This window comes from Enhydra lutris, unplaced genomic scaffold, assembly GCF_002288905.1.
Source record: "Enhydra lutris kenyoni isolate GAN:26980312 unplaced genomic scaffold, ASM228890v2 scaffoldscaffold77, whole genome shotgun sequence".
NCBI classification, from domain to species: domain Eukaryota; kingdom Metazoa; phylum Chordata; class Mammalia; order Carnivora; family Mustelidae; genus Enhydra; species Enhydra lutris.
In genome coordinates, this window is record NW_019154161.1 from 4,962,077 (window position 1) to 4,980,539 (window position 18,463).

General features: G+C 47.0%; 1 protein-coding gene across 1 annotated transcript; it reads left to right on the top strand.

The window, feature by feature from the left end:
- The first annotated feature begins 2,118 nt into the window (after positions 1-2,118).
- Positions 2,119-3,586, top strand: LOC111160590 (insulin growth factor-like family member 3). Its single transcript, XM_022523784.1, has 3 exons — positions 2,119-2,143; positions 3,165-3,215; positions 3,303-3,586. Exons 1-3 carry the CDS (start codon positions 2,119-2,121, stop codon positions 3,584-3,586), a joined length of 360 nt encoding a protein of 119 aa, XP_022379492.1.
- Positions 3,587-18,463: the final 14,877 nt, after the last annotated feature.

The window sequence follows — 18,463 nt, forward strand, 5'->3', positions numbered from 1 at the left end:
TCTGTCTTCCCCATGTACTGTGAGCCCCAGAAAGACAGGACCAAGGATGTCATGATCCCTGCCGGGCCCCCAGCACAGAGCAGGACACAGAGGGAGTGGTCAGTGGGTAAGTATTAATCCCGCCAAGTGCGGGGTATTGTTGGAATCCATAATGAAAACTTACTGGCCAATTCCAGGGGCAGAGAAGCTGGCATTCCAGGAAAAGGGGCTCGCTTGGAGAAATCAAGAAGAAAGAGTATGGCACGAGTGGGAACTATCAGAAGGGGAGAGATCAGCAGGGATCAGATGACAAAGAGCCTACCAGCCATGGTGAGGGGTCTGGATGCCAACCTAAAGCCCTGGGGATCCTGGACAGGGGTAAGCTGGAGAGGAACTGGTTTGTACGGGTACTTCAGAAGATCCCACTACCTGCCTTGTTGGGGAGATGGGGAGGCATTGTATGTCCCCAGGTGAGTGATGACTGATAAGTGATGATAATGAAGGGGCCGGGAGGAGCTAGACCAGAGCAGGCCAAGGGGATAGTGACATCCCAGAATGAAGAGGATCCGGTACCTGTCTTCAGAGCAGCCAGGCTGGGTTAGACTCCTGTATGCCTACCACCTGCGTGACAGTGGGAACACATTTTACCTCCTTTTCCTCCTCTGTAAAATGAAGTTAATACAAACATAGTGATCCAAAGGGGCACCTGCACCCCAATGTTTATAGCAGCAATGTCCACAACAGCCAAACTGGAAAGAGCCCAGATGCCTACTGACAGACAAATGGATAAAGAAAATGTTGTAAATATGCACAGTGGAATATTACTCAGCCATCAAAAAATGAAATCTTGGGATGCCTGGGTGGCTCAGTTGGTTCAGCAGCTGCCTTTGGCTCAGGTCATGATCCCAGAGTCCTGGGATGGAGTCCCGCATTGGGCTCCTTGCTCGGCGGGGAGCCTGCTTCTCCCTCTGCCTCTGCCTGCCACTCTGCCTGCTTGTGCTCTCTGTCGCTCTCTGACAGATAAATAAAATCTTCAAAACAGAAAAACAAACAAACAAAAAAACCCCGAAATCTTGCCATCTGTGACAACATGGATGGAACTAGAAGGGATTATGCTAAGTGAAATAAATCAGAGAAACACATATATCATATGTCTTCATTCATATGTGGAATATAAGAAATAAAACAGAGGAGCTTAGGGGAAGGGAGGGAAAAATAAAATCAGATGAAATCAGAGGGAGACAAACCATGAGAGACTCAACTCTAGGAAACAAACAGGGTTGCTGGAGGAGGCGGAGGGGCTGGGGTAACTGGGCGATGGCATTAAGGAGGGCACGTGATGTAATGAGCACTGGGTCTTGTATGCAACTGATGAATCACTGAACCCTATCTCTGGAATGAATAATGCACTGTATGTTAATCAATTGCATTTAAATAAAATTACACATTAAAAAACATTTTAGAGGGCGCCTGGGTGGCTCAGTGGGTTGAGCCGCTGCCTTCGGCTCGGGTCATGGTCTCAAGGTCCTGGGATCGAGTCCCGCATCGGGCTCTCTGCTCAGCAGGGAGCCTGCTTCCCTCTCTCTCTCTCTCTGCCTGCCTCTCTATCTACTTGTGATCTCTCTCTGTCAAATAAATAAATAAAATCTTTAAAAAAAAAACATTTTAGAGAATTAGGTTTGGAGCGGGAACCAAGATGTGTACGGCACTGGGCACGAGCTGGGAAACTGAGTCAGGGATGTGGATGGGGCTGAGCCTGGGGATGTGGAACGGGTGTCGCTGTGATGAAGTCTTCATTCCCCCTCAGTGCCCAGGATACACGATGTTGACCAGACTAACTGGTATCCAGGATCACAACCCTGCAGGGCCATGCTGCGGGCAGGTGAAGCCTGGAGTAGCCTGGGAAGCAGCAGTGAGTTGTCTGTGAATTATTTTTAGGAGCTCACACCTAAGGACAGACCGAATAGTCTCCTTTTAAAACTATGTGCTGGTGATTCCTATGGAAAGTGCTGGAGAGCTGGGAGTGGCCTGATCTGAATGGCTCAATCAGAAACTGGTGACAGAAGTCTGGCCACAGGGTACAATAAAGTTCCAGACTTGACCAGCCTCCTTCACTGTCCTAGCACCTCTTCGGAAGTGATGACACCACGAAGCTCCGTCTCAGGTAAGGAGGACCCCCAAAGGCTAGCACCATCCCACCCCAGCCCCAGCACAGCCCCCACACCTCAGCATAATCCCCGGCTCCTCCCCCAGCCCTGGTCACCTCAGAGGCATCTGTGACAAATAGCTCCATCCTTCCATTCTTTAACAAACCAGATGCCTTCTATCTGGGAGCCAAGGCTGAGGACTCAGTCTTCCCTGAATGCTCTCCCCTGGAGAGCCCCAGCTACTCAGTGCCTGCCAGAGCTAACACCCTTGCGGGGGTGGCCCCAAATCCAAATCCACACCTGTAGATCCCCCTGACCTGCAGCTTCTTCCGTACTCACCTTCCTGAGGATCCCACAGCCACCTTCTCTGCCCCATGGTCCACCCTGAGATATAATGATTTGTAAGAAATATATACCTAGTTCAGATAACCAAAATATATTCCTCAGGTAGAGTTGGGCTTCACTGATTGTTAAAATGATTCAGAAGCGTAAAGGTGAAATGGGAGTCTTGTGAATGAAGGTGACTTTTGGATCGCACCCCAGAATGGGAGCCGGCAGCCAGGAGCACCAATCCTGTGAATGAAGGGATGGAACTTTCGCTCCCACCTTCCCTAGCTCCTGGGAGGGGAGAGGGGCTAGAGACCCAACCAGCCAATGGCCAGTGACTTTGTCAGTCACCATCATGCAATAAGCCCCACCCGTAAAAACCTAAAAGGATTGGGTTTGGAGGGCTTCCAGTCTGGTGAGTCCACTGGCGATGGGAGAGCAGCACACCTAGAGCCGGATGGGTGCCCCAAAACCCTTCCTTCCCCAGACTCCACCTATGATCTCTTCACCTGGCTATTGAAAAAAAAAAAAACAAAAACAAAAACCTGTTAGAATCTGATTCTATTTCTGCGTAGCAGCCGCAGAATGGAGTTGAATTCTCAGACACCCTACTGGTGTCTCAGAATTGTTTGGCATTGTGTGTACAGGAAGCCCCACATGCTGGAACTAACTCTGGGAACCCTAAAAGAGCCCCCCTTCTTTCTCCCATAGTTTCTGTCTGCATAACAATCTTCTTCCACCAGTGTGCAAAAGTAGTCACAGGTAAGGACAAGGACGGGGAAGAATGGGGAGGGAGGAGGGTGACCTTGGGAAGTGGGTATCTGGTCCTTCTCGAACCCACAGCAGTAGTGTCTCCACCAGATGCCCCCATGGCCTCGGGGCTGTGGCTGTGCCAGCCTGCCTCCAGGTGTGGGGACCAGCTCTATAACCCCTTGGAGCAATGCTGTGATGACGACACCATCCTGCCTCTGAATCGGACTCGCCTTTGTGGCCCCAACTGCACCTTCTGGCCCTGCTTTGAACTCTGCTGTCCTGAGTCCTTTGGCCCCCAGAAGTTTGTCGTGAAGTTGAAGGTCCTGGGCGTCAAGTCCCGGTGCTTCTCGTCCCCGATCTCTAGAAACTGCCCCAGGTAAGGGCCTCTAACTGCTCATGGCTGAGGGAAGGAAGGAGGGATAAGGGACACAGAGGATCACAAGAGGATCCCCTGTCATGTTGTTGTTCTTTAATTTATCTTTAACTTTATTTAAGCAATCTCTACATACAACGCAGGGTTCAAACTCATGATTCTCAGATCAAGAGCTGCACACTCTAATGACTAAGCAGCCAGACACCTCCCCACCATGTCCTATTGTTTTATCTCTGGCCATTTCTGGAAACTTCCCACTCCTCCTCACCTGTGTCTCATAATTTCCTAATTTTTCTTTCTCTGTGGCCGAAGGAAACCTTTCTAGACAAGCTCCTTATGAAAATGTGATATTTTCCACATGCCAGGAAAGACCCCAACCTACATCACTAGCTTCCCCCCAACCCCACCCAGTTTCTGTGGGGCAGGCAGGAAAACAGAGAAGTTGACCCTGTGCTGGGCCCTGTGTTGCCCATCTTAGGACATTCAAGAGACTCTCCCATGACCTTCATCTCCTTGTGCCTCAGTCCCTCATCTGTAAAATAGGGGTAATACCCATTTCCCTGAGCCACTGAGGCATTGTAAGGAAGATTCTCAGGATTTGAGTATTAGGGGGGAGCAGAATGAGATGAAAACCCTTTTCTTGAAAACTGTGCATGGGTCTTTTAAAATGTAAACAAACAAGTAAATAAATAATGTACATCAACCAAAGACATGTGAAATTGAGAAAGCAGCTTCTAGAATATCTACCTGATGGCTTCATGTTAAATGAATTTATAAAATCGAAACTTTTCTTTTTATTTTCTTATTGTCTTAATCTCCTCTGAAACTGCATAAAGCAAACCTCACTTAAAATGGAGTCAGAAGGGGCGCCTGGGTGGCTCAGTGGGTTAAGCCGCTGCCTTCGGCTCAGGTCATGATCTCAGAGTCCTGGGATCGAGCCCCGCATCGGGCTCTCTGCTCAGCAGGAAGCCTGCTTCCTCCTCTCTCTCTCTGCCTGCCTCTCTGCCTACTTGTGATCTCTCTGTCAAATAAATAAATAAAATCTTTAAAAAAAAAAAAAAATGGAGTCAGAAGCCCAGAAGGGGAAGCTTTCACGGTATAACACATACAACCCTTTGCAGAACCAACCAGAAGCCTACATGACTACCTCAGCAAGAGGAAGATTCTGTCCTTGGCAAGAAGAAGCAATTACAACGAGAAGCCATTACACGCAGAACTCCCAGTGTACGCCAATGGTCTTTTCCTTTTGCTTTTTCTCTTGAATAAATAAAATCTTTTTTTTTTAAAGATTTTATTTATTTATTTGACACACAGAGAAAGAGATCACAAGTAGGCAGAGAGGCAGGCAGAGAGAATTCTAAAACACAAGGACAGAACCCGTGGGCAGAAAGAGCTTCACTGGGGTTGTGACCGGAAACTGATTGTATGCAGTTGGAAGGGGGTTACCCACAGCACAAACTTCCAAGGTATTTTGTAAACAAAGTTTCCAGGACCCTGAGGGGGCTAACTGCACACTTTTATGAATCTTCTCCCCGTCTGCTGACTTAGTTTCTGAACCCAACGCTGAAGGAGCTTTGGGAAGGATGACAGTACGGCTCAGGGAGTTCCGACACGGGGTCGCTGAAGTTCCTCCTCGACCCCGACCATCAGGGTGACCCAGCACTGACACCCCCTGGGCTCTGCAAATATTTAAAGCTGCTTCTTTCCCCTGGGGGTGCATTTTGGCTTCCGCACAGACACATCTCTCTCACCTGACCTTCCTTTGCGGAGGGCAAGCGTCTCAGTTCCGTTGGAGTATCTAGGTTCCTTATCAACCTCGAGAAGTCAGCAACCCTAACCCGGCGGCAGCCAGGCTGGCGGGCGTCACGCACATGTCCATGCAGCTGCAGCAGGTGGGCCCCCTGCCAGCCACGGAGGGGCCACGGCTTTTCCGGGGCGCGGGCTACTGCCTGAGGACACTGGGGCCTCGACGGGGCAGACGCGGGTTATGGGGGTCCGGGCCCCAAGTGTGACTTAGGATCTCGGTCTAGATAAAGGGGTGCACGCTGGCTCCCGCGCCGTGGAAGATGCACCTGTGTAACCTGCCCAGGTGCGCTGCGCGAGGCACAACTCTCGGACTCCATTCCACAGACGCGGAACTTGGAGGCCTTGACGCCCCAAAGGCGGCGGAGACCTGACAGAGTCCTGGGGCTGCCAAAAGAAACCATTAAGGAGGATCGCAGTCCCATGCAGGGGTGGTTCTAGCAATGAACTCAGCGACGTCCCGGATTCCGGGACGCTCCAGGCACCGCTAAAACCACGACAGAGCGACCACAACACACCTACGCCGCTGGAAACATGGCGGCTCCACCGTCGCAGCAGTGCGCATGCGCGAGCTATGCTAGAGGCGCCTGCGCACTGCACGGCTGTTCCACAACACTACCTCTGTCTCCTACCACGTGGGAGGAAGGTTGGGGTTGCTGGCGGGGAGATCCAGGAGAGAGTGCGCTGCACGCCTTTTAAGCGACAGTGTAGATGCCATATGCTGCTATGTTTGGTACATTTTACACCCGTCTTTGATCCCACATTAGATGATGTTATAACCTCTATAAAAAATGATCAAAAACAGGACCAATCCTTTAGGGGGTGAAGAGTCCATTAATGCCTCTTTTGGATTGCGAGGTCCTGGTGGTCTATGTTAAACTTGTTCTTGCAGGCTCATGGTTGGAGGGGGAGGGCGGTGAGTGAAAAAAGGTTCAGGATAAGTTTTAGCCCCTTCTTTCTGGGAAGCTGACCTCAGGCGATCTTCTCTCCATACAGTTTCTTTGGAACCATCCTGGGTTAAGATAAATGTAGAGTGTCAACTGTGTTATCAGGCAATATTGTTTATCATTAAGAGGATGACTGATCTGGACTCAAAAAAACTGTGAATGTGTGACCAGAAAGAGTTAGAGATCCTTGGAAAAAGAAAGACAGACAAAGCTTTCTTGATATAAGAAAGTTACTTTAGCTGCCCCTGCCCCCCATCTCATGAAAGAACATAAGAACAAACGGCCAGGAGGTTGACTAATCATATCAGAATGATGAATCAGTATTAAAACTCCAGTGCTCATTGAGCAAGCCCCTTCATGACTATGGATGTACCCTTGGCTTAAAATTTCTCCAATTTTGTTCAATTGTGTTCTCCTTTATTTATTCCAAATAAAACCCTTTCTTTTCCTAATCTTTCACTTCGTTGTGTCTTTTGGTTCAACACACACCAAGAGGCCAAGAGGTGAACCCAGTTTCGGGGTAACAAATGGCACAGAGCCAGAAAGAGGATTTCATCATCTGGGCTACAAAGTACAGTTTAAGAGCTAAGCCTTGGTTTTCCTGAGTTAAGTTTCTTGTTTCTGAGCATAACACTTGTGAGTTTCCCTATTCTATGTCTGTTTTCTGTTTATAACCACCATGTATGATGAGTAGCAGATTTCTTCAGTTCAGGTTGACATTCACATATGCAAGCCACAATAGGGCTGTAACTCGGGGTAGCAGAGTTAAAAAGACATGGGAGGGAAACCCAACATGCACCATGACAGCATCACACATATCTTTATTGGGATGGCTTGGAACCATTTATGTGGTGCTTTCCAGCGCCCAAAATAGGCAGCTCAGCTGAAAGGGGGTAAGCCCTGGGTTTGGAATTGTCACCTTGATCAATTCAATGTGGTTGGGATAACAAAATCGCTCCTCGAAAGTCAGAGCGTACCCCTCACTCCTTGAGACTAACTGAATTTGCGGAGCTAAAGAATTGGCCCCACCATCTTTATAATTGGATTGGAGAATGCACTTGGGGATGCCCTTAGCTCCCAGGACAAGTCATCTCCCACTTGACAGTGATTCCTCATAATTAGGATATTGTTATGGCTAGACAACAGGCAAAGAGGGCTTTTTTTTAAAAAAAGATATATATTTGTTTATGTTAGAGAAAAAGAGGGTCTCAAGCAGACTCTGAGCTGAGCACAGAGCCTGGCATGGGGCTCCATCTCAAGACCCTGAGATCATGACCTGAGCTGAAACCAAGAGTTGGGACACTTAACTCACTATGCCACCCAGGCAGTCTGCAGAGAGGGCTTCTTTATGGTTTTACCCCTTAGCCTTATTTGTCCCGAGACCCACCTCTATAGTTGTAAGATTACAAATAGAGGCTTTAGCCAAGCATACAGCAGCCACCTTTTAACCCAACCCAACACGGAGTCACCCACAAATTCAAAAAGTGATCCTCCAAAACCTAATCCTGACTGCAAGTCAAAGGGGGGACTTATTATGCTAATACTGAAACTAAATGTTGTGTATGTATCCCAAAAGACTCTACCAATGTATCCAAAGTTTTAGCAGACATGTCCACCAGAATTAAGGCAACATCTCATTCCTTTAGTTCTCCCAATGATGGGTTATCTTCCTGGTTTAGCAGAGATGGATTTCACAATGATAATAATATTTTTGTATGTATCATTATGTAAAATGATATATAAATTATGTAACTTGTAATTATGCAAATATGCAAAATATAATTATGTAATCATGTAATTATGTAAAATATTGCATAAAATAATTATGTAATTATGTAAATATGTAAAATATTTTCTAACTTACTATATTGAAAATTTTAGACTTACAAAAAAGTTGCAAAGACAATAGTTATCTCTCATAACATTGACATTTTACATGATTCTAATACAATTATTGAAATCAGGAAACTAACACTGACATGATACTATTAACTACTCTACAGACCTTATTTTAATTTTCCCTGATGTCCACTACCTGCTCAGGATCCAATCCTGAATCCCACATTACAATTTGATCAATGTGACTCCTTTGTGCCCTTCCATCTGGAATAATATTCTGTGTTTTCTTAGAGTCTGTATTTATCTATTTAATTTAGCATCCATTGTAGGACCAAACTAAAGGTCTTATCTTCCCTGTGATCTGTGTTCATGCTCTGGCCCACACCCTTTGTCTACTCTTGCACACAAAGCCAATGTTGTCTCTGCCCTAAATCAACCCAGAGGAAGGTACCAGACAAGTAGAGATCACCGCAAAAGCCCAGAGCCCAGCAACATCATCTAACTAGACAACGCCAAACTGTTTGCCATGTCCTGTTTTGCCTTTCCCTTGGAAAACACAGTAAGTCTCTGGCCTATGATTTCCCTTCTCTCCTGCTTCTTCCTCATGACCAAACCTGGTGCTTCCTCATGTGACCCTGCATGGCAAGTCTCATTTCTAGGGAAACTGTCAGTAACATTAAACTCTTTCCAATGGCATTAGCCTGTGTCATCACTCAATAACCTTTATACATTGGGTACAAATGAGTCAGATACTTTCTTCCTTAAACTTTCCCTCTCTGGTCAGCTTTGGGAGGTCTTGCCTGTGTATGCACAGCCTGGCCCTCCCTGCCCACATGGATTTCTGGGGCTCACTCTCTGCCCTTTCTCTTTGACACCAGACGCCTCAGGTTCCAGTTCCATCCAGTTTCCAGAACAAACTCATTTCTAAAGGATGACTGTGCTCTACTCAGATCCCTGCTGCTTGCACAACTAAGTCAGTGAAAATGTCCCTGAGCAGAAAACGTAATTAGCTAGGTACTTACCTTGTGAGTTTCCTTTCTTTCAGAAGTCAAAGCCTTATGCTGCCTTTATCCACTACACGAAATCACTGGCTTCAGTTTTATACTTGTTATCAGAAAAACTAGCCTGGTGTCAGCACCCTCATGACTGTAAGTGGGAGAACACTCACATTCATTTCAGAAGGCATTTTAGCAAGGTATACAATTTTAGATTGACTGTTATTTTCTTTTTTAAAATTTTTTTCTTTTTTGAGAAAGAGAGAGAGTGTGAGCAGTGGGGGAGGTAGAGGGAGAGGAGAGAGAGAGAACCCCAAGAAGGCTCCACGCTCAGCTCAACACAGAGCCCAACATGGGGCTCAGTCTCACAACCATGAGATCATAACCTGAACCAAAACCAAGAGTAGATTCATTGTTATTTTCTTTTAACTCTTTAAAAATGCTATTTTGTCACTTCTCTGGTTCACTAGGAAACCCCTAATTAGTTCTGTTCCTGTGCTTGGTCAACAGACCAGGCTTGCACCACCAGGACTCCTGATTTCGCGTTGCCTTCTCTCATGCAAATCACTATTATCTTCCTCTTCTACTGCCCCATCCCCATTCAATACAGATCATTTCTTTATTTATCTTATGTCTCTTTATTCGGTGTGAAACTCCCCTGGGTCTCTAGGTGGCAAAGAAGCTGAACCAACTAGACAGATAAGAGGGAACTGGAAACCAGAAAGGGGGTGGTTTGGGAGCGAAAGAATATCATTCTTCCAGAGAAACGATAATGTCCCTTCACAGATGGTGCAAAGGAGAGATGAATGTTACTGGTGCCATAGTTCAATTCATACAGAAACCCTGAGCTGGCCAACTTTTTGTGCACCACTGGAGTGAGGGAAAGCAAACTGGGAAGAAATGAACTCACAGACATGGGCAGAGAAAGAACCAGATCCCGTGCTTGGGTCCCTGGATTCTCCATTTGCGAACAGATCGCAGAGATGGATCTGTAAGGAGCAGAGTGGATTGAGGGCTGCAGGCCTGGTGGGGGCTCTACTTTGTTGGGCAGGTATCACAGACTCAGGGGAGTACAGGGTAATGCCATCACCTGGGGACCACGTGGGAGATTTAGGCAATTGAACCCTTGGAAGAGGACTTGTTTCTTCCCAAGATACAATAACACAAAGAAAAAATAACAACTTCAACACAAAACACATACCCAAAATAAATCCAAGCCCACCACCTTGATAAAGAATACTTTAGGCTCAGCTATGGAAGAGAGGGAGTAGAAGGAGGAATGTCTAGTTCCCTAAAGTGGGTCTCAATTTTTGAGAGGAACTTCATTTTAATAAAATGCAGGTGAGGGCGCCTGGGTGACTCAGTGGGTTAAAGCCTCTGCCTTCGGCTCAGGTCATGGTCCCGGGGTCCTGGGATCGAGGCCCGCATCAGGCTCTCTGCTCAGCGGGGAGCCTGCATCCTCCTCTCTCTCTGCCTGCCTCTCTGCCTACTTGTGATCTCTCTCTCTCTGTCAAATAAATAAATAAAATCTTTAAAAAAATAAAATAAAATAAAATAAAATAAAATGCAGGTGAGCTGGTAAGCCGACAGATGTGATCTCTGATGGGAGTTAGGAAGGATGCTTCTCCATGACAAACTCTACAGAATAAAATCTAGCTCCCTAGGAAAAGATTGGGAATTTTGACCCGGGTGTGGGACAGTTATATCAGAAGTTCTCTGCGACCTGCACAATTGCACAACAATGAGTAACATCTCCAGAAATAAAATCTCCAACAAACATGACTATCTCCTGTTCAGAGGGCTTGGAATTGGTGCAAATTATGTGCAAAAAAAAAATGCTTAAACACTTGGAACTAAACCCTGGGTCCAGACAAGTTGTACTTCTTGTTATGTGGGACATAATCAATTGGTATGTTGTTTTTGTTCCCATTACATATGACTCAGTGCGTCATACCCAAGTTGCTTTAGAATTTCTTGTTCTAGGGGCGCCTGGGTGTCTCAGTGGGTTGAGTCTCTGCCTTCAGCTCAGGTCATGATCTCAGGGTCCTGGGATCAAGCCCTGCATTGGGCTCTCTGCTCAGTAGGGAGCCTACCTCTCCCTCTCCCTCTGACTGACTCTCTGCCTACTTGTGATCTCTCTCTCTCTCTCTCTCTGTCAAATAAATAAATAAAATCTTAAAAAAAAAAAAGAACTTCTCCTTCTAATGCTGTTACCAGCAAAATACTTTACTATGTGCACAAAGACTTAAGTATAAGAATATTTATTGCCACATTTTTAGGGTAAGACTGAGAAATTGGAAACTTAGGTAACTTTCAAAAGGAGACAGATGAAATAAATTATAATTTATTTGTAGAATGAAAATCTAGGCAGCCATAAAAAGAATACCTTGTGTGCTTTTGGGATTTTAAAGGGTGTATGTATAATATTGTCCTATTTTATAAATGGAAAAGTGTGGTATATATGTGCACATATTTACAGGTATGTGTGTATACATATATATGTAAATTTATAGAAAAATACAGACAGTACATTGTAAATGCCATTACCATGTGGGAGGGGAAGGGGTGTGATGAAGAAGGTTATCATCTCTCACTGTATAATTTCTAGTTCTCAACAAATGGAACATTTTTCAATAAAATATATTCCTATTTTCCATATTGTTAGTTTAAGCGATATTTCAAGATTAAGAAAGAGGGCGCCTGGGTGGCTCAGTCATTAAGTGTCTGCCTTCAGCTCAGGTCGTGATCCCACGGTCCTGGGATCAAGCCCTGCATCGGGCTCCTTGCTCTGCAGGAAGCCTGCTTCTCTCTCTCCCACTCCCCCTGCTTGTGTTCCCTCTTTCACTGTGTGTCTCTCTGTCAAATAAATAAATAAAATCTTTAACAACAACAAAAAAAGCTGAAGAAAGATAGGCAAAGAGGGGCACCTGGCTGGTTCAGTCTGTAGAGCTTGCAACTCTTAAGGATTTATTTCATTTATTTGTAAAAGAGAGAGAGAAAGAGCACGAGTGTGTTAGGGGCGGGTCGGGGGAGGACAGAGGGAGAGGATCTCAGGCAGATTCCGCACAGAGAGTGAAGTCTGACGCAGGCCTCGAGATCGCGACCCTGAGATCATGACCTTGAGGTGACAGCCCAAGCCAAAATCAAGAGTCCTATGCTTAACTGACTGAGGAAGGAAGGAAGGAAGGAAGGGAGGAAGGGAAGGATGGAGTGACAGGAGAGAAGAGTCACAGAGGATGGAAAGAGACAAAGCAATGAAAAATCCGGATGGAGAGAAAGGTGGGGGTTGGGGGCAGAAGAGACAGGAGCTTTCATTTTTAGCATCGGCAGTGGCTGGCCTGGGCTCTGGGGTGGGCCCTGGAACAAAGCTCTCTGTCCCCACTCCTTGCTGGGGACAGTTAGTAATAGGAATAGATATTCTCAGTCCAGGAGCCTGTTGCCCCTGACCACCTGCTCTATGCAGAGATGACCGGACGGCCTTGCATTTGCTGCCTGCTGTCGTGGAGCTGGAACCCAGCACGACCCTCAGCCAAAATCCAGGAACGGAGGGAAGCTAGGTCCTTCCATCCTAATCACTAGTGAAACTGTCCCTAGATGAGGACCCACCTAGCTTGAGTGGGCCCCGGACAAAACGATGTAGGTCCCCACAGCTCAGAGTTGACGGGCCTTCCCGAGCACCACCCTGATGGGCCCTGAGGCCAGCTGGGTCCGGGGATGCCTGAGCCGATGGAAAGCCTTCCTCTTACAACACACACTGCCTCTAACCGCAGTCACAAAGAACTAGACTGTTTGTCTGGAGTCTTCCCAACAGTCTCCCAGGAGGAAAGCCATAGGCAAGACAGGCCATGCAGAGGCAGCCCTCCGCCCCCTAAAATGCACCACACACCCTTGTTCCAAAAACCAGCAAAGCAGGAGAACAATTAAGGAAAGAGTTCGGATCTGGTTACCTTATTCCAAACGTGGCAAGCAAAAAAAACAACAACAAAAAATCTAGCAAGAAGGGTTCTTTGCAATTCCGCACATGATTCAGCATGATGTTCGTGTTCAGCCTTGATTTGGGGTGGTATCGCGATGAGAGAGCGCGTGGAGGGCTGCGGTCTCCAAAGCCTTTGGTGTGCCCTGCACGCCGGGTTATCCCAGGCTAGGCTGACCCCACGCTCCACTTTCAGCTGCTGCAGGAAACATCAGCTCCAGTCCCTCTGGCAAGCCGTTCTTCAGCTGGAAAGAGGAAGAAAGGTGCGTTTGAGACTAGGGATGACAAGCATCTAGGATAAGAGGTGGAGAGAGGGAGGATGAACCAGGGTGCCCTATCAGAAGACCCACGCATGGAAATTCCCTCCCCTGCTCTCTCCACTCCTGCCTCCAGCCCAGAGGCACCTGTCATTTCTTGGTGGCAGGAACAGACATAGAGTCAGAGGTCCCACGTGGCACCTTTTACCTCAAAGTCACCTTCCCCAAGAAAGCAACTATCTCAAGGCATGAGGCCAGAAACAGGACCAGTATTTGCGACAAAGGGCACTAGGGTCTCTTTGATATAGCCGTTCTCCGTGGTGGCATGGATCTAGTTCCCATACCTGGCTCTCCAGCATGGCCCAGGCCCAGAGTTCGAGGGGAAGCCTCAGCCTGAGCAGCCAGGGGCCCCAGGAAGCACTAAACCTGGTTCCCAGTTGGGATCATATAGACGCCCACCCCACCGCCCCGTGAATTGCTTCCTCCTGTCTCCTTATCCTCACCTAGACTCTGAGTCTCCGCACAAGTGCAAGAGGACGCGGACCAACTTGTGGGACAGGAACCGGGTTGGCAATGGAGCCGATCTAGTGTCGTTTCCCGCCTGGGGTAGGCTCTGCGGAGAGTTGGGTTTCTGGCTACAGTGTTAGTTTGAAGCAGATTCTTTGGGATCTGGTTCTGGCAGGAAGTGGGCAGTGTCCCCAGAGCTGGCCTTGGGCTCCCTGGGATCCTGAAAGAATTCCCAACTCCCAAGTCCATCTGAAGGGAACCAGATTGGACATGGGGAAAGCTCGTGTGAGCTCTCTGGAGGGTGGGAGGGGCTGGGATGGTGCACCCCATCAAGCTACAGCTGGTCCAAACAACTGTTCCAACCAAATGTTCCAGGGATCAAGTCTGCTCAACTGTCTCCGTTTCACCCCAGTAAACCCTATTTTATATATATATATATATATATATATATATATATATATAAAATTATACATTATACATATACATATACATTATACATATATTATATATGTATAATATACACATTGAATGTGTATATATATATATATATATACCGGTATTTGTATCCATAAGCACATAGCATGACGAATGTGTTTAATTTGTGAGACACTCAGAACAATGCCCCCTGGTAAATATCCAAGTGTTTGCAAAACATTGGAAAGCAATCCTCTCAGGGATATAACTTTATATATCCTCTACATCAGTGAGGAGTCCAGATTTCAATCAGGATAAACACACGCGGAGTAATTCAGTTAGAAAAGGAATTTATCGAAAGGGTACAAGGGAACCCTAAGAATCAACTGGGAGCCTGGAAAAATGGGCGCAGAGCCTAGCTGTCCTAGCTCTTTTCAAAACCATGCTATGGGGACACCTGGGTGGCTCAGTGGGTTAAGCCTCTGCCTTTGGCTCAGGTCATGATCTCAGGGTCCTGGGATGGAGCCCCTCATTGGGCTCTCTGCTCAGCGGGGAGCCTGCTTCCTCCTACTTGTGATCTCTGTCTGTCAAATAAATAAATAAAAATCTTAAAAAAAAAAACAAAACAAGCTATGGATCAAAAACCGGGAATGACTGCTACCCCCAATGTATGTGCCTGAAACGGGGGTCTCACCGCAGTTGCTACCGCCCGCCCCCCACCAGAAACACTGTGTTTTCTGGCCCCAGAGTGCTCTGCTCACCCACCAGAAACAGGGTCAGCTGCAGCCTTCAGGTAACCAGAGAGACAGCAGCCCAGGGTGAACTCCTGGAACCCAGAGCTTTCCCAGGACCTGCTGACGTCAGATGATACATCAGATGTCTTCCAGGTGAGGAAATCCTGGAGAACATTGGAGCCTGGTCACAAATCTTGAGGGTCCCTCCCAAGCCACAGTGTTGACATTTTTTTTTTCAAGAACTATGATCTCCAATATGGGAGCCACTGGTCACAGCAGATTTTTAATCAGTTAAAATTAAATAAAATGTTGGGTTTATTTCCTCAATTTCCAGCACAATGGAGAATGTGTTCGCCATGGCAGAAAGTTCTGTTGGACGGTGCTGAACGAAATGCTTTGAGAGAAGAATTCAAAGAGCCTCTCAGTGATGAAGTGTATAAAACCAGCAAAATGAAGAAAGATTCCAATTTCCTAACTCTTGTGGGTTTTCTCCCACAATGTAACCCGCTGTGGTTGGGTTGCCTGGGCGGCTTGCCACTGCCTGGTGGGAATTGTCTTCTCCCAGAACATGTTCCTGTAAAGTCTCTGACTGTGCCCTTAGACACAAAATGGAAAATCTCAAAATGAAGTCTGCAAAAACGTCACCGAATGATGTACACTTGCAATTGGTAAACTTCATGACGTGTAAACTAGATCCCAATAAAGTTGTTCCAAAGTAGGATAAATTCTGTGCAAAAGACAAAATCACTTATGTAGAGTTTGTCTTTCTTTTATTTTATTTATTTCTTTGAGATAGAGCGCACATGAGTATCGGGGAGGGGCAGAGGGAGAAGCAGGCTCCCTGCTGAGCAGGAAGACTGATGTGGGGCTCGATCCCAGGGCCCTGGGGTCATGATCAGAGCCCAAGGCAGATGCTCAACAGACTGAGCCACCCAGGAGCCCTGAGTCTATCTTTCCCCGTGATGGTCAACAGCAGCACAGTACATATAAGGCTCTTCAGAAATGGCAAGGTAAAAATAAAGACAAACATGAAAAAACCACTTGTCAGAAACTGGGAAGGGACCGAGATGTTAACCTCACTGCATCCTGCCACATCCTATGGTTCCTCTCAGAAGACACAAGACTTCTGGGTCAGAGACAAAGGACAGATTTGCTCCCAGCAGTAGAGAGTAACCAGTTATCAGCATTTGCACCTGTCCCCTGAGCCACAGCACCTACGGGGCAAGGGAGGAGGTCCGGGGGACAGCAGCGCACACAGTGGGTTGCATTACAGGAGATGTATTTGTATCTTAAGTAAGGAAATCTGAATTTTTCATAATGGGTGGTAAGCCTGCCTGGCTTTTGTCCTGGAAGATCTTACCACTATTACACAGGACACTAAACAAATCCATCCTCCCCCTGGAGGGAGATACTCCGTCTTATCTTTCAAGGCTCTTCACACTACAAATATTCTTTTTTTTTTTTTTTAAGATTTTATTTATTTATTTGGCAGAGGGAGAGATCACAAGTAGGGAGAGAGGCAGGCGGAGGGTGGGGTGTGGAGCAGGCTCCCTGCTGAGCAGAAAGCCCGATGTGGGGCTCAATCCCAGGACCCTGAGATCATGACCTGAGCCAAAGGCAGAGGTTTAACCCACTGAGCCACCCAGGCACCCCTCTTTTTTTTTTTTTTTAAGAAGTTTTCACACTACTTGAAAGGAACTTGGAAGAAAGAACAGTCAATACCTCCTGGCAAGACAGGCAAAAACGCAAGAGACGCGCAGAGAATGGTCACCAACACCAACAAACAATATTAAAACAAAGAAACACCTACAGTAGTCCCTCCCCTTCCCTTATCCATGGTGGGCTATTTCCAAAATCCCCAGTGGATGCCTGAAACCGTGGATAGTATCCGATCCCATAAATACTATGTTTTTTCCTATAGGATACCATAGGTGTCCACAAATACCTATGACAAAGTGTAATTTATAAATCAGGCATAGTAATAGATTAACAGCAATAACTAATAATAAAAGGAGAATTATAATAATAAGCTGTACTAAAAGCTCTATGAGTGTGGACTCTCTCTCTCAAAATATCTTGGTGTAGTGTAGTGCACTCATCCTTCTGGGGATGACCCAGGAGGACAGGATGAGATGGAGTGAGTGGAGTGACAGGCATTAGGACACAGCATTAGGCTACTATCCACCTGGAGACAATCCTTCAGAATGAGGATTATCTGCCTCTCCGCCATGGCAGGTAAATCGGGGACTGCTGTAAATAAACGAATTAAGAATAGGGAGCAGGTGTGTGGTCTGGGAAGTTGTTGTCTTTGCTAAGATGGTTGTGACAGTCCTGAGCAGGAGGGAAGACACTAGGATCACAGAAACGTGACCTGGTTTCCATCTTCAAGGTTGCTTAAAATCAGGGAGCGACTCCCCACCGTCTCTAGGATGAAACCCAACCCAGTCTGCCCAGCACGTCCAGCAAGGTCCTTCCTGATCTGCCCTGCTCGTTCTACAGCACCTTCTCCTCCAGCACTGCTGGCCTCTGCGATACACCCCAACACTCGCTCCCCATGGTTCCCCAAACAGGCTCCCAAACCTGGTTCACCCGGTTCACCTGTGGGTCTCTGTGGATCGTCCTCCTGGCCCTTCACAGGAGTCATTCAATTTTCTTGCAGGGCTTGGCTCAGGCCGCCCCTCCTCCCCACCCTCCCAGCACTGCCAATTCCACCCACTGATAATGGGGTGCATGGTGGCTCAGTGGGTTAAGCAACCAACTCTTTTATTTTATTGAGATTTTATTTATTTATTTGACAGAGATCACAAGCAGGCAGAGAGGCAGGCAGAGAGAGAGGAGGAAGCAGGCTCCCCGCCGAACAGAGAGCCTGATGTGGGGCTCGATCCCAGGACCCTGAGATCATGACCTGAGCTGAAGACAGAGGCTTAACCCACTGAGCCACCCAGGTGCCCAGCAACCAACTCTTGATTTAGGTTCAGGCCAGGATCTCAGGAATCTGAGATGGGGCCCCTGCCTGGGGCTCCATGCTGGTATGGAGCCTGCTTAAGATTCTTTCTCTTCTTCTCCCTCTGCCCCAGCCCTTCCCACCCCAGCTCTGGAGCACTGGGCAGACACTCGCTTGCTCTCTCTTAAAAAACAAAAACAAAAACAAAAACAAAACCCATAAATAAAAGAACCCATTCTTTCTGTCCCCCATAGCGCCCATGCTAATTAACACTATCACTGGTTTATGGGCCATGTGGAGACTGTCCAACCCAGGCTCCTTTTAAATTTTATTTTTTTTTAAAGATTTTATTTATTTACTTGACAGAGAGAGATCACAAGTAGATGGAGAGGCAGGCAGAGAGAGAGAGAGAGAGAGGGAAGCAGGCTCCCTGCTGAGCAGAGAGCCCGATGCGGGACTCGATCCCAGGGA

What these genes read in the sequence shown, in the direction of transcription:
- LOC111160590 (XM_022523784.1), top strand. Translation starts at nt 2,119, where the DNA reads ATGACACCACGAAGCTCCGTCTCAG. An exon ending in ACCACGAAGCTCCGTCTCAG is followed by an intron (nt 2,144 to 3,164) that starts GTAAGGAGGACC and finishes TTTCTCCCATAG; the next exon opens with TTTCTGTCTGCATAACAATC. An exon ending in GTGTGCAAAAGTAGTCACAG is followed by an intron (nt 3,216 to 3,302) that starts GTAAGGACAAGG and finishes CCACAGCAGTAG; the next exon opens with TGTCTCCACCAGATGCCCCC.